We start from the raw sequence: 16012 nt of genomic DNA, 5'->3' as shown, positions 1-16012 counted from the left end.
GGTAATTTTTGATATGATTTGATATGGTCAAAATTTTTCATTTATGAACTTTTCTGTGATCTTTGTAAAAAAAAAAAAAATCCTTACTATTATCCTAAAGTGAATGAACTTTTAAAATATATATATATATAATTTACAGTAGAGAATTTGGAAAATGCAACCATATAGGAGAAAAAAATAAATACCCATCTACCTTCTCACAAAGAGAGCCGTTGTTTACTTATGGTACATTTTATTGAAGTCCTACTGTACTTTTTCAGCATAAACTTTTAAGCTTTTGTCTTTTTACATTTTATTCTTAATTTGTATTTTTCAAATACTCTTAAGATAATGGAAGTAAATGGACAGAATTTTGAGAATATTACATTTGCAAAGGCCCTTGAAATTTTGAGGAATAATACTCATCTTGCACTAACTGTGAAGACCAATATTTTTGGTAAGTTTTGTTGTAAATACTGTTTGAGCTTTGCTTTTTTGTTTTTGTAATAGAAAAGTAAAGTCCTAACAATGAAAAGAAAAATAAAATGTAAAACATTTCTTATCTGAGCTATTAAGGTATTATTAGGATTGCTAATGTGTGTAGTACAATTTAGAATTTTCACTTTTCATTTGTGCTTATTATTTTGATATCTTAGAAAGTTTGAAAGTAGGTATACAACTACATTCATTCAGTCATTTATGAAATATCTATTGAGAATCTGTTATATACCATACTCTGGTAGAGGAATACTTAAAATGACCTCAATAGAACTTAGAGTCATAATCAGGTTTTTTTTCTCCCTGCTAATTTACAAATTAATCTACTTCTAATCTTTTAACTAGCTTTCTGAAATAATGTAAATGCTGGATTGTTTCATGGAAATTAATTAAAGCACTGAATTAATAATCAGTGAATTACAGATTTCTAACAAGAGACTCTACCTTCCTGTGTAAAAATGTTGATTATGTCATATAAACAAAGCAAATATTCACCTTGTACTTATTTTATTAAGAAATTTATGGGTTTTTTTTTATAACTTTAAGAAAGGATTTATTGTCATTTGGATTCATTTGATACCACAGGATTTTTGTTAAAATTCAGAGAAAAGCAACAGTAAATACAGTATAGCCATTGAAAATTGTCAAAAAAAAAATTTAAGAGTTTTTATTTAAGAGCTGGTTCCCCTAGGTTTCAGTTGCAATTAGAGAAGTAAGAGTTGACTTTTAAAACTATGCCTATAGAAAGGAAGTGTGAGTTTTAATTTTTCCACTGTAACTCCTCTTTATACTCTGCTTAGTAATATTGAAAAATGAAGCATTTGTTATTTTTCCTCTTTTTATTGGAGTCACTTTGACTGAATTACATCATGTTGACTCCGATATATAACAGTCAGTTGGCAACTATACAGTACTTAACAAAGAATAAGTAAGTAAGCCTTCAGGGTTTTTGGATTTCCTAGAGGTGACACTAGTATTTAGTGACACCAGCTTTTAGCTTAAAACCACAGGGATATCAGTTTTGAAAAACATGAAACCAGCATTATGCATGTTGGACAGATTATTTACTCTCCAGGCTTCAGTTTCTCTAGCTATATTTCGTAAGGTTCTTGTAAAGATCCAATGCCTTTACATTTTTCTTGTCACTTAATGGTTGCTAATTAGTATCAAATATTATTATATACAAAAATATATAGATAGCATAATGTAGTGTTTAACAACATTAACTCTGAAAGACAGAAAAAATAAGTTTAAAGATACAAAAGGTGTAATGTATAACAAATTAGAATAAATAAATAAGTTTAAATTTTAAAAGATACAAAAGGTAGTGAACCCACACTCTCAGAACCCTAGAACCCTCTGAGTGGTAAGAATAACAAAATGTCAGACTGGATGTTGCATGGACCTTTTTTTTTTTCTTTCAAAATACTTTTATTTAAAATTAAAAAATTGAGGCTGGGGTTGTGGCTCAGTGGTAGAGTGCTCGCCTCACACGTGCAAGACCCTGGGTTCAATCCTCAGCACCACATAAAAATAAGTGAAATAAAGGTATTGTGTCCAACTACATCTAAAAAATAAATATTTAAAAGGTAAAATTAAAAAATTACAATTAAAAAAAAAGCCACCACAAACCCTGCCTTTCTTTTTAAATAATGCAGCATGGAGCAGTTTGGTTTCCACCCTATTGTGCTGGGGCTGAGGTCCTGCCAAGAAAGTGGGGTTCAACCTGGGGAAAAGAGATCAGCCCCTCCCACTCCCTCAAGAGGCAGAGCCTGGGTTTCTAGAGCAACCTGGCAACACACCTCTGTCACTGTTGACAGGACCTACTTTATCTTCCCTGAGGACCCAGTGGTCACAAGGGGAGTGAGAACTGGAGAGAAAGGCAGAAGAAATGTGTGAAAAGTCAGACTCCCAGAGTTTCATTAAGGCATTTGGAACAGATAAATTAATTCAGGAAGACCTATCTTCACAGAAGGCTGGGGTAACCAGATATACACACATGCAAGAAACATATTTGTGGAACCCTGAAATGGGAGGAAAGGAGACCATAGTCACTATTTGGTGCTTCTATCAAAACACACACGAACGAGTTACATCCAGGGATCCAGCCCACTGAGGCCGCCGTGAGGAAGGGTTCTGTTCCCATGATAATTTTAGGATCCTAGAATGATTTCCATGATGTGATCTAGTTCATTCCACTGCCAGGATCCTGGGACACAGAAGAGGTTGTGAAGAGGTTCGGGGGGGGGGGGGGGGCGCAGGGGGGGCTCCTTTTCGACTGCAGATGTGTTAATGTTCAAAAAGAAGTCATCCAGGGTACAGTCCCCCAGGTACCGGGAACTCAGAGCTTCCAAGAAGACTGGGTCAGGTTGGGGTAGCACTTCATTCTGGAGGCCGGGGGAGCCACTGGATTCTGAGGTACTTGTGTCTCATCCATGGATGTCTCCAACTCCCTGAGGGTAGAGCCAATGGTGGTGGAGAGGGAGAAATCTCTTCCTCACCCAGGAAGAGGGGCTGCAGGGGCGGGCCGGGGCAGAGCAGGTGCTGGAGCCAGGTGAATGGCGGCCTGGAGTTGCTGTAGGGATTTGTGGATAAGGACATGCCTGCGGAGGCTGGGTGCTCAGGGGCCCAGGCTGTGTTGGATTTTGTCTAGGGAGATGTATAGCAGAGCTTTTTGGCAGCTCCGAAGGCTTGCTAGACTCCAGTCCCACTTTTCATCCTCCTCCTCTTCCAATCTGAGTGTTTCCTCTTCAGGCCTCTCACCAAGATGCCCTAGATCAGAAGTAGAGAATTTCAGGTCTGAACTCTGCCTTGGACACACTGCTCAGTTGTGTGATCTTGGGAAATGATGTGAGGTTACTTCTATGAGCCTCATTTGTAAAATGGGTATTATAAACATATAGTCAGTCAGGGGCAGAACTACATCGTTAGGGTCTAGGGTGCAGGGTGGTAGAGAGCAGTCAAAGCTGCTCCCTTTAATTTAGCTGGTCTTCACACCAAGATCCTGCATGGATCTTGTAAGCAAAGAAAATGTTTGTATAGATGATACCAGAGCAAATCATACTTGCCATTTTGTATTACTTAGTACTCTGTACTAAGTAATTAGGATCATCAAGAGAGCATGATGAAATCCCAAATAAGTGATCTTACAGATTGGGAGCAGGGAAGGGGGGCATTCAAGAAAGAGACAAAAAAACATTTCTAGAACTCTGCTTGGAGCAATTTAAAAATCTAGCCCTTGAAACAAGAAAAGCATGTTGGGGGGGAGGACATTGAGGAAGAAACAATTCTTAGAGTGATGTAAAATATGGTGGTAATGACAAAAGCATTCAATAGAAGGAATTGATAATAAAATGGTATCATCCTTCTGCTGAAACCTTCCTACAGGATGGGAGAAAATATTTGCCAGCTATTCATCTGACATAAGGTTAATATCCAAAATTTATAAAGAACTTAAAAAACGTGGTTTAAAAAACAAATATATGGAAAAATGTTTGATATCATTAGCCACCAGGAAAATGCTCATGAAAACCACAATGAGATACCATCTCACCCCAGTTAGAATGGCTGTTAATAATAAATAATAATTGCTGATAAGACGAGGAAAAGAAAGAAGTCTTACACACTATTGATGGGAATGTAACTTAGTATGGCCACTTTAGAGAACAGTTAAAAATAGATCTACCATATGATCCAGCAATCCCATTTCTGGGTATATATCTGAAGGAAATGAAATTGGTATACAAAAGAGATAGCTGCATGACTGTTTACTGTGGCACTATTCATCATACCTAGATATGGAGTCAGTCTAAGTGCCCACTAACAGATGAATGGATACAGAAAATATGCTGTGTGTATATATGTACATACAGCCATTTATATCAGCCATTTTATAAAACGCAAATTTTGGAGCAAAGTGATGGAGCTGGAGGATATCATGTTAAGTGAAATAAGTCAGACATAGAAAGACAGGTATGACATATTCTCTCTCACATGTAGAAACTTAAGAAAGTTGACCTGAAAGTAGAATAGTGGTTACTAGGGGCCAGGAGGGCGGGGTAGGAAGGTAGAAGTATGGTTGGATATAACAAGTGCACACTATATTCATGTAAAGTATATTGCTCAAAGTTATGCCTTGTGATAAGCTGAGTGGTTTTGTAACGTGTATTTGGTTATGTTATTTAAGTGTATTTTCCAGAGTATGCAGCCACCATTCCACATATAATCTGTTTCTATAACATTCATTAAGTAGTTAGTTATATTACTTATTACCTAAATAGGAACCTGTAGATTTTTAAAACATGCTGGCAGCCTACCCATTTTCTGTCCATTTCCTCAAGTGACTTCATTTTATCAGTGTTGGACAACATCATAAGTACAGTCAGGTTTGAAAACTGAAGAAAGAAGTAGATAAAGCAGATAAAGGATGGGTGATCATGTTTAGTTGAATGGGCTGCAAAAGGCCAAATAACAGAAAATGATTGTATTTATCCTTTAAATTTATTTTTGGTGTAAAAGCTTCCTAATGAAAAGAAATGACAGGTTTATTTGTTTATTTCCAGTATTCAAAGAGTTGCTTAGTAGGATTGAACAAGAGAAATATGGTGTTCCTCATATTCCAAAAATTGCTGAAAAAAAAAAATAATCGGCATTCAATTCAAGATGTCCCAGGAGATATTGAACAGACATCACAGGAGAAAGGAAATAAGAAAGTTAAAGCAAATACTGTTTCAGGTGGAAGAAACAAAATCAGGAAAATTCTGGATAAAACAAGATTTAGTATCTTGCCTCCAAAGCTATTTAGGTAGGTACTGTCACTCTCTGTCATATAGGAATTTTTATATTGATTGTAAAATTTTTATTGTGGGAGAGGGAAGTTTGGGTCATTTCTTGCTTTTTATGTAGCTATTGTATTATAAAGTCTCATAGCAATCTATAATAAGAAAATAAATTCTAAATTTCTCCCCATGGCTTTTATGAAGTTACCACTGTTAAATTATATAATATTCTATTGATGTTACTTTAAATTTTAGAAAACACTTGTTTTTTATTCTGAGACCGATTTTTATATATTTTTTGGTCAAATTTCAGTCCCTGGTCTAATTTGGACAATCTTGGGACACATTTCACTGCTACCATCATTTTTTTTGTTTTATTTTGGTTTGGTTTTGGTTTTAAATCATGGCAGCATTTCCCCCCTCCTGAAGTCTAATGCTAAACTTTAGTCAAACCTATTTTTTATTTCAAAAGCAGAATATCATCAAAACTAAGTAATACCTGAAAATTTTATATGTAAATTAAAGTCTGTGAAATACCAATTAAGTCAGTCCACTAAAGAGTCATGGTTGAGAATGCCTCTAGTGTATATTATATTATATGGGTATATATCTTACAGATGTACATATATTGTTATATTTTATGATTATTATGTTATATACTATACATATATATAATACAGAACTTTTGTAACTGCTTTCATAAAGCAGTTCTGAGAACAGTAAAATATAGGTATAATACTTGTACATAGTAGGCACTCAAGTAATACTTATCAAATAAGTTAAGATAGTGAATTAATCAGAAGAAAAAAGCATATTCAAAGAACCACATATATAATTTTCAGTATTTTTTAATAGTTAAAATTCTCAAAGATTTTAAAGATCAGAAAATGTTCTTCCTAAAGCTCTAATATCCAACCAGAGAAGTACATTTGCCCTTCCTTTAATTTGTCATGCATAGATTGAAATATCCTAAGCTTTGTTCCTAATCTCTCTCTCTCTCTCTAGAAAATTCATAACTCATTTTGTGAGTGCCTTGCTTTCCTTGAAGTAAAGGATTTATAAAAATCATAACCTTAAATAGCAGAATTTGCTAATATTGTACATACTATAGCAAACATAAGAAAAGTCTTGTTCTCACAAATGGGGATCAAGTAAGGAGAATATAAAAGGCACCAGCCCACATTGAAGAGGTTGAGGTCAGTTTTGTGATGACCAAAAGTCACTGTGGGAAATAGAGACAAGAAGACAGAAAAGAATTCACAAGCAGAGTTTTTTAGAAGGTAGTGCTCTGACTTGTACTTCTAGAAACCCCAATGGGTTTGGTCTGGAATCTTTTAAGCGGTTCTTATTTTGACTGGTAGCAGAGTTGTGACATGTATATCATTTAAAACCTGAGAATACTGTTAATTATTACTCACCTCAGCTTGTTAGTGTTGAATTCTAGTAAGCTATACTCAAGTTTCAGGCAACTAAATCAATATATCATCTCCACATAATTCTTTGGGAAATGAGAATTAGTTACTGTGCATGGATTCTATCTTTGCTTACAGCAGGAAGCATGGAAGTTGAGATCACCTGTAGTCAGTTGAGTATCTTCTACATTATCACCTTATATTGGTACCAAAAAAAGAACATAAAAATAAAATATAGCATAAAAATCATATTCTACTATTCTAGTAGAATAGTTTCACTTAAACTCAGAAGGATTTTTCTGAATTTAATTTTCCTCATTTATTAACCAAGAAATATTTACTGTTTTGCTATGAGTACAAACATGAATAAAATGTGCTGCACTTTAGATGTCTTTACTAAACATGTTTTAATGAAGTAAAATACTAATAACTTCAGCTACAGGAGTTTAGTTAAATACATTGTACTGCAGAGTGCAAAAATGACTAGAAGGGAAAATACCAAGATGTTGATTATGGGAGATTTTGTAAAGAAGAATTTTATAGATAATTTTTCCCTTCTTCCCTTGCTTTCTGTATTCTTCAGGATTTCTGCTTTGAATATTTGTTATCTTTTAATTGAAATGACTGCAATTACTGGATATCTTTTATATGCCCAGATGCTTTGGGAGAGGCATCAAGAACAGACTTGATTTGTTCCTTTAGCAGTACTTACTTCTGTGAGAGTAGGGTGTGAGTTTTCAGAAAGGTGTAGGAGAGAATTTCGGTATCTCTAAAAGGAACAAAGAAAGGATGTAAGGAAGCAAATACTTGAGATAAGAATAAATAATTCCAAAATCCTAAATCATATATACTATTGATTATAATATACCCAATAGTAGACTGTTTTGCTTGCTTATCAGGAATTATTTTTATTCTCCAACTTCTTATCAACATACTTTTTTTGTTTGCTTTTGTTTGCTTTTAATATTTGAGTTATTTTTTATTTGCATATTGATGCTATTTTGTAACCATTATAGTTCTATAATATAAAACTAAGTACTTTTATTCTCAGTGAATCTAGTGTCAGGGAATTGTTGAGGAATTTTTCACAACTGTCTTATTTCTATTATTGCATCACCTCTCAGGAAACTGTTTTGGTAAGAGTTGATGTACTTATTTGCCAAATAGGCTTTATCAATTCAGCTTCAAGCATGGATATTTTGCCATGTAGATACTGTATCATTCCTGTCATAGCATGGATTGTACATGACAGTATAATTTTCATTTATATATACTCACACCTTAATTGCCATGAATTTATAACCAGCTTTTCATGACTACAGCAGCAAAGTGGCATAGCAATTCATTATTAGAAAGCAGAGTTAGTGTTAAATAACATCAGTGTGATATAAGGTCTTTTAGGAGTTCATGAACATCTCTTAGCATCTATAGTGAATTCCAATTTGCTATAACTAATACAACTAATTCCCTTTTATAGACAATTCTAACTTTTAGTATCATTTAGGTTTCTTCTACTTGATTAACAGGACTAACTAATCTCTAACTTTAGTTTCTTGGATTCAGTTTTCTGACCCTCTGTCCAAATATTGGTAGATGTGTTTTCAAAAACTGAAAGAAAAAAACAGGCTGTTGCTTTAAAAAAAAAATCTTTATTTCTACTTAAGAATCTATGAAAGCTGTCCTTCTTTAAAACAATTAACTGTGACATCTAGGAATACAAATTATAAGGAGCCAATTTAGGGTAATCTCAAATTACTTATCAGATAAGATATTTCCTTTGCCTTACTTTTCAGATAGATTCTTTTTCTCCTTGAGAACAAATTGTTCCCACACTGTCCTCTTCTGCATTTCAATATAAATTAATTAAAATAAATATCCTTTCTTAGGTTTGTGTGGTTCTCATTTTAATTTTGGTAAAAGTACTTTATCTTCTTTGCCAAAATATTCACCTTCTTTACCTATTTTAATCCTTATAATAGTTTGGGGGTACAGATATGAGGAAAACCAAGGTCCAGCAAGAGAAAGAAATTTGCGCGAGGTCAAACAGCTAATAACCCAGGTCTGTCTGACATCAAAGCTTGCTCTTAAAACAGTAACAAGAAGTCTTTGCTTTCTTCCACATTTTCATTCTTTTCCCAACTCTTCAGCTGTCTGTCCTGGCCCTCTCTTTCTTGTATGGCTGTTAAGTTCTTTAGCTATTTAACAATTCTCTGGCATCATTTTCTAATCTGCCTAAATCATGTTTTACTTCTAACATATTCTAAATATACCCTATATCACTCATTTTTAATACTGTAGCCTTATCCTTTCCATGATAATAGGTAAGTATTCTGTGATACTGCCTGTTTGAATGTACAACAAGTACTAGGCATAATGGTACATTGAATAAATTTAGGTGGGAACTAATATTAATGGAAAGTATTGGGTTTTGTTTTTTTAATATAATGAAAACCCTAGAAGTGGTATTTTGCTACTGATGCTGTTGGGAATCTTCTCCATGCCCTCCCCTATTGCTATCCTATGTTTATGTAGAAATGTTTTACTTTAAAATTTATATTTTGAGATCATAAAACTTTAGTAACAGTATATATATCCCCATTCCCCCACTTACAGGTAAATTTAGAGTTGCCTGTGAGATTCTTCTAAAATATTCTAAAAGAAGTTTTTTCTTTGCTTAAATTTGGCCACTTAATTATTAACTTTTTTTTTTAATTTTAAAAGAGAATTAACTTTTGCTGCTTCCTTCCTATTCTGGATTTTGTATGTTGTAAGTAGGGAGGAAGGGACACTTTCTATAGTTTAGCTATGCATAGTTGGATACTTATATTAATGGACACTAAAATATGCATCCATGTATTAGCTGGCAAATTTTTCAAGGGCTCCCTAAACATTCAGGTTCAGTTTCTTTACCAAAACCAGTTGAAACTAAGTATGACTTTTTTATGATGCAGTAGAATTACTCAGATGTACAAATTAAATTTTACATGAACATAGTTGTTAAAAATATTTATATTTTCATCATTGTAGTTATCCTGTTTTAAAAATTACAGTAATATTTTAATCCAGTTGAGATCACCATTTTGAAATGGTTTTTATGCCTTAATGCACAGAGAATAAAAATGTTTACTGTTTAAATACCCTCTAATATTTTAAAGTGATATATGATTTTTTTTTTTTTTTTTAGTGATGGAGGCCTGAGCCAATCACAAGATGACAGCATTGTGGGAACAAGGCATTGTAGACACAGCCTAGCTATAATGCCTATTCCTGGAACACTCTCATCCAGTAGCCCTGATCTCCTGCAGCCTACTACCAGCATATTGGACTTTTCTAATCCTTCAGGTAATGTTCACACATAATTTTATGAAGACAAATTGGTACCTAATGAACAGACAAATGGTTGGGCCATGCAGTAAATACTAAATTTGCTTGCCAGCTACCTTCTCTTACCTCTGGGTGACTTCATGCTGAAAGCAGTAAGATTATCTTTTTATCTAAACTTGCAGAGTACGTCCTCAAAAATTAAAGAAAATTACGTAAAAACTACCCCTGACCACAGATTTAGATGTCTTTTGGTAATTATTATCTGAGCAGTGAAATGAAAACAGACACTTCTTAGCCAAGAAACATGTTATCCAAAGTATGAAAAATTTAAATGGCCTCGATAATCTTTCTTAGGGATATATAAAAATGCCTTGGTAATTTTCTAAAAGCAGTGATTTTTTTTTCCTCAATACATGAAGCTAAAGTACTTGTTGTTATCAAAGTATTACAGCATCTTTTTCATTGTTCAGACTTTCATTGTGAGACATCAAGTTAATTTTTTTTATTTATGTATTGATGCCCGGAGACAGAAATTATCACTTAACTATATAATCTAAAATTTCACTCCAAAGGATCAACACCTTTGAAGAATCAACTAGATATCATCATTTGAAGAAATTCAAAATAGCTTTTAATAAAAGACACATGCAATTAAGTGAGCAATATAATGTGTCCAGGGAAGAGAAAGGAAAAAAATTCTTCCACAAAGATCATCATATTTCTGGTGCAGCATAAATTTTCACTTCCAACAGCTAGTGTTAAGAAGGAAGGAAACTCAATTACATTAATCTCCATATTTGAAGAAAATACATAAGTGCAGTAGTAAAGTTTGTGTTTCATTATAGCAACTTACAACCCCAGGACATAACACAAAAACAGTGAGGTCATTCTGTACGTGGTTTTTTCCTTTTTAATTCAGTTGCCTCTTAACCACTAGAGAGACTACTAAACCCATTTGTACAACTTACTAACTTACTTTCTATGTCATTATCAGTATTCTTTTCAAGAATAAATATTTTAGTGAATCATTACTTTGCTTAGAAATTTCTAGCAGTTTATCAGTGAGTGTTCACTTACGATACAGAAATCACTCTCCTTATTTGATCAGAAGTTAATGTAAAGATTGCTACCCACCTATCAAGTTAATTAACTTAAAAGGGTAAGAAAGCAAGACTGAAGTATCATAGGGGTAGGAAAATCTACCATCTGGATTCAGTTTCTGTTATATAAAGGAAATGTTACTACCAGTGTGGGACATTTTGCTGGGATAAACCTCCCTTCTTACCTCCTATTCTGATGTTATCCCCACTGTTTCTTCATCCTTTTTTGAATATGGCATATACCTGTAGAATTCTTTGTCCATGTGGTTTGGTCAAAGAATTCTACAGGTATATAGTCAACTTTTTCTTTTCATCGATGCTGAAATTAAATGTTACTCATCTGGAAAGTTCAGCTCCCCTCTGCTGTGGTGTTACTTGCTCTTTTTTCAGAAGTTCCCAGCACATTTTCATGGCCTGTCTTTATTTGTTATGTGATAGGTTAGAAATTTCTTTTCGTGCCTGTGTGAATTGTGTTCTACAATGATGCTTGTTATACCATATATAAACTTTACAAAATATTTTTGCACTACTAGAGCAGAAGCTAAATATACTTACATTCATAAGACAAGTATTTAGGGATATATGATACATAGATTTATTGAATTTTTGTCTGTATTTTTGCCATAGGCATATGTAGAATATAGGGCCAAGGTAATAAGGAATGGGCTATAGGATAGGAGAGAGAATGAGAGAAGACGTAAGATGAGATGTTAGATGGGGAACAAAGAAAAGAGGTTAAAGTTGTTAAAATTTAGAAACTTTCAGTTAAGCCCCATGGAGCAGAAATTTAGGCCTCTGAAGAGGAGATACTGCCCAACTTGATTACAGATTGGGTCGCAATTTCTCTTCCTTGAAAACATTTTTAAAAGGACTGAAAATACCTTTTTAAAATCCATTGAGTGAATCTTAATATGGTTCAGTCTACAGACTGTGCCCATGTTAATAATGTGGTGCGGCCAATCTGGAAAGCAGTATGGAGATTCCTGGGAAAGCTGGGAATGGAACCACCATTTGACCCAGCTATTGCCCTTCTTGGACTATTCCCTGAAGACCTTAAAAGAGCGTACTACAGGGATACTGCTACATCGATAGCAGCACAATTCACAATTGCTAGACTGTGGAACCAACCCAGATGCCCTTCAATAGATGAATGGATAAAAAAAAAATGTGGCATTTATACACCATGGAGTATTACGCAGCACTAAAAAATGACAAAATCATAGAATTTGCAGGGAAATGGATGGCACTAGAGCAGATTATGCTTAGTGAAGCTAGCCAATCCCTAAAAAACAAATACCAAATGTCTTCTTTGATATAATGAAAGCAACTAAGAACAGAGCAGGGAGGAAGAGCAGGAAGAAAAGATAAACATTAAACAGATACATGAGGTGGGATGGAAAGGGAGAGAAAAGGGAAATTGCATGGTAATGGAGGGAGACCCTCATTGTTATACAAAATTACATATAAGAGGTTGTGAGGGGAATGGGAAAATAAACAAGGAGAGAAATGAATTACAGTGGATGGGGTAGAGAGAGAAGATGGGAGGGGAGGGAGGGGGGATAGTAGAGGATAGGAAAGGTAGCAGAATACAACAGTTACTAATAGGGCATTATGTAAAAATGTGGATGTGTAACCGATGTGATTCTGCAATCTGTATTTGGGGTAAAATTGGGAGTTCATAACCAACTTGAATCTAATGTATGAAATATGATATATCAAGAGCTTTATAATGTTTTGAACAACCAATAAAAAAATAAATTAAAAATAAATAAATAAAAATAACAAAGGAACAAAATAAAATGTCAAACAATAAAAAAAAATGAATGCATATATGTATTTAACTTAAAAAAATATATTTTAAGCCCCAAAATGTGTGACTTTGTGAAAGACCTTTTACCTAGTGGTGGTGGTATTTTTATTTATCTTTAAAAAATATTTTTGACAGCTAATTCAGAATTCATCTCCTCATATAATATGCAGTCACACTGAAAAAATTAGCACATCACATCCATATATTGTAGTACCTATGTGTCATCAGACAAGCTTAAATTATCAGTCTTGAGCTCAGTTATGTTTATTCTTCAAGTATAAAATTGTTACTAGATCAAAATGAAAGTGGGGGCAGAACTACAAAACTGTTGATAGTTTTATTTTAATTGCTGATATTTTTATGATTTTGCTTTATTTTTGCTGCCTTATAGCTGTTGGTTTTTACTGTAAGTATTTCGGAATTCCATTCCTAGTCTTTGTGGTATTTTGTTATTTTCAAAAAGTCATATGGTACAGAATTGAGTAAAATAGGAAACAGGACTTTTATTTCTTGTTACAAGGTAGAATTAACTAGCATGTATCCTTTTAGTCATTTTCTTTGGGAAAAAAATAAATGTGTATGTGTTATTTCTATATTCAGAGTGTACGTGCTATTCTAAAGCTCGTGAAAAGGTTTTTGAAATTTTTAACCGAATATAAGATGAAGCCTAAAAAATTCAGAGTGTGGCTAAAAGGAACTTTTAAACTGAGGGGTTTTTTGTTTTGTTTTGTTTTTGAGTTTGCAATAAAACTTTTTCCTTATTTTTTCATTTACTAGCACAAGACTTACTTGATTTACTTAATGTAGCAAACTTACTTCTGCATTGAAAGTCTGAGGGCCATTTTTTACTAGCTTTTAATTATAAAGAAACATAATCATAGTTTTTTGAAAAATCTGGTGTACACCTTTCTGTTCCCCAGAATTTAGTTAATTTTCTCATGTATTCTTTAAAAAATTTATTATTCATAAAATGTGTATGCTATTCTTTTCATCTCAAATACAATCTTGTACTTTTCTTTCACTTAGCAAGTTACCTGTATTAGAATGTGATGGTCTAGCAAAATTTTGTGGGGAGCACAGTCCTGAGATTGAACTGAGGGGCACTCAACCACTGAGCCACATCCCCAGACCTGTTTTGTGTTTTATTTAGAGACAGGGTCTCACTGGTCTCACTTGCTTAGCGCCTTGCTTTTGCTTGAGGCTGGCTTTGAACTCTAGATCCATTTGCCTCAGCCACAGCCTCTTGAGCCACTGGGATTTCAGGCATGCACCACTGCGCCCAATTCTACCAAAATTTTTAAGCAGCTGATAGAATTCTTTTCAGCAGTTTCCTATTAGTGGACTTTTACAGTGTTTTCTAAACACTTATGTCTACATGTTTTATATTTCCATTTCCATTATTGATTTATTTTGAATTTTGTCAGTAAAAATTTTTTTCTCATTATATGAGTACCTGGAAAATATCATGGGTATTGCCTCTTGGCCTATAAAACTTAAAATATTTACTTACCTGGCCCTTCAGAAAAACAAGTGTACCAATTCCTGATCTATACCATTAAATCATTACACTTTGTTTTCTTGGTAGATTTTTTACTACAAGAAATTGCCTTGTTTGGTTGATTATTGTCTTTCCTTGGCACACCATTTATTACTCATTTGAATGGAAGTAAATTCCCTGAGAGCAGATTATCTCATTTATCACTGTATCTTTATCACTTGGAACATGTTGACACATACTAGCAATGTTATTGTTCAATTAACAATTTATAGTAGAAAGAGTCTTTTTTTTTTTTTTTTAAAGATTTACACTGTCATTGGTGTCAGTAAAAAGAAGTTGTTTTCCTCTAATGTCTCAGTTTTCCAAGATGGCATTCATTATATTGGCACATTGATTGGGTTTGGATTATAGGGTACCCTTTGAATCCCACTTGTAGATCTGTGCTAGAGGTACCTCTGTGTGATACTTGAATCTCTCTTATGTGATTAGAGAACACCTTTTCCTTGTCTAGGAGAACAGATGGTTTTAACAGAATGTAGCATTTTAACACCCCATTCAGCAAGATATACAACTGAGTGTTTCTTCCTAAAAGACTTTATAGCATCAGGGAAAGAGAACATGAAGTATGTACAAATTCCCCCCCACCAGATTTTGTGAATAAATTCCCCTGAAGAAAGTAATACAAAGGATAAGGAAGTCCTCACCATTCCTTCAAGGTCCTCTAGTACCACTTGCTGAGGCTCAGCTTCCAAAGCTCTAGTAAACAGATCCAGTTCTGGAGCCCAGGACCCATTTCATGAAGAGGGTAGGATCAAAACAAGTAATAACTGTATATTGTTTGGTCTTTTATTAACAAGTTAAAATAATAGTGAAACCACTTTGTTTCTCCTCACAAACCAAAATACCCATCTGCTTCCAATAATTTCCTAGGACTGTGGTGGTAGCGCACCTTATTTCATAAAATTATTTCCTGCCGTATATGTTGCATTACTTTCTTTGTTCCTTTTAAGACAAATTTTTTAATTTTTTTTCTCTTAAAAATTAGTTACCCAGGGGCTGGGGTTGTGGCTCAGAGGTAGAGCGCCTAGCATGTGTGATGCACTGTGTTCAATCTTCAGCACCACATAAAAATAAATAAATAAAATAAAGGTATTGTGTCCAACTACAACTAAAAAATAAATAAAAAATAGTTACCCACTAGCGTCTCAAAAGGCTGAGGCAGGAGGGTTCCAAGTTTGAGGCTAGCCTCAGCAATTTTGCAAGGCCCTATCTCAAATTTTAAAGAGTTGGGAATTTGACTCAGTGGTTTAGAGTCTGTGGGTTCAATCCCCAGTACCAAAAACAAAACAAAGGAAAAGTTAGTAGTTTCTATAATGCTCATAAGTCAATGCTAGACAAAAAGTTAACTGAGCCACCACAGTCTCCCCTATCCATTCCACTATAGTCAATACACATACATTCACACACAGAAAAGCCACAACAAGAAACATTCCTGAATTTTTATAACAGTAACTTATTTTCATAGGAAATTTTTTACTATTTGTTTATATAAGTCACTTACATAAACAAATAGTAAAAAAGTCACTCTATTCAAGTCACTTTTCGATTATTTT

At 33.9% G+C, this 16012-nt stretch overlaps 1 protein-coding gene across 1 annotated transcript in view; it reads left to right on the top strand.

The window, feature by feature from the left end:
- LOC124076640 (rap guanine nucleotide exchange factor 6-like) overlaps positions 1-16012 on the top strand; it is a 54305-nt gene that overhangs the window by 15930 nt on the left and 22363 nt on the right. The window contains 5 exon segments of the mRNA XM_058572337.1: positions 328-436; positions 5040-5110; positions 5112-5281; positions 9852-10009; positions 13293-13307. Of these exon segments, the coding sequence (XP_058428320.1) occupies positions 328-436; positions 5040-5110; positions 5112-5281; positions 9852-10009; positions 13293-13307 (523 nt within the window).

The sequence above is a fragment of the Marmota monax genome, unplaced genomic scaffold, assembly GCF_021218885.2.
Source record: "Marmota monax isolate L192 unplaced genomic scaffold, Marmota_monax_Labrador192_F-V1.1 WCK01_AAM20220418_F8-fsc00553, whole genome shotgun sequence".
NCBI lineage: Eukaryota > Metazoa > Chordata > Mammalia > Rodentia > Sciuridae > Marmota > Marmota monax.
The sequence above is the reverse complement of the archived record's forward strand: the minus strand, read 5'-3'. Positions and strand labels throughout refer to the sequence as shown.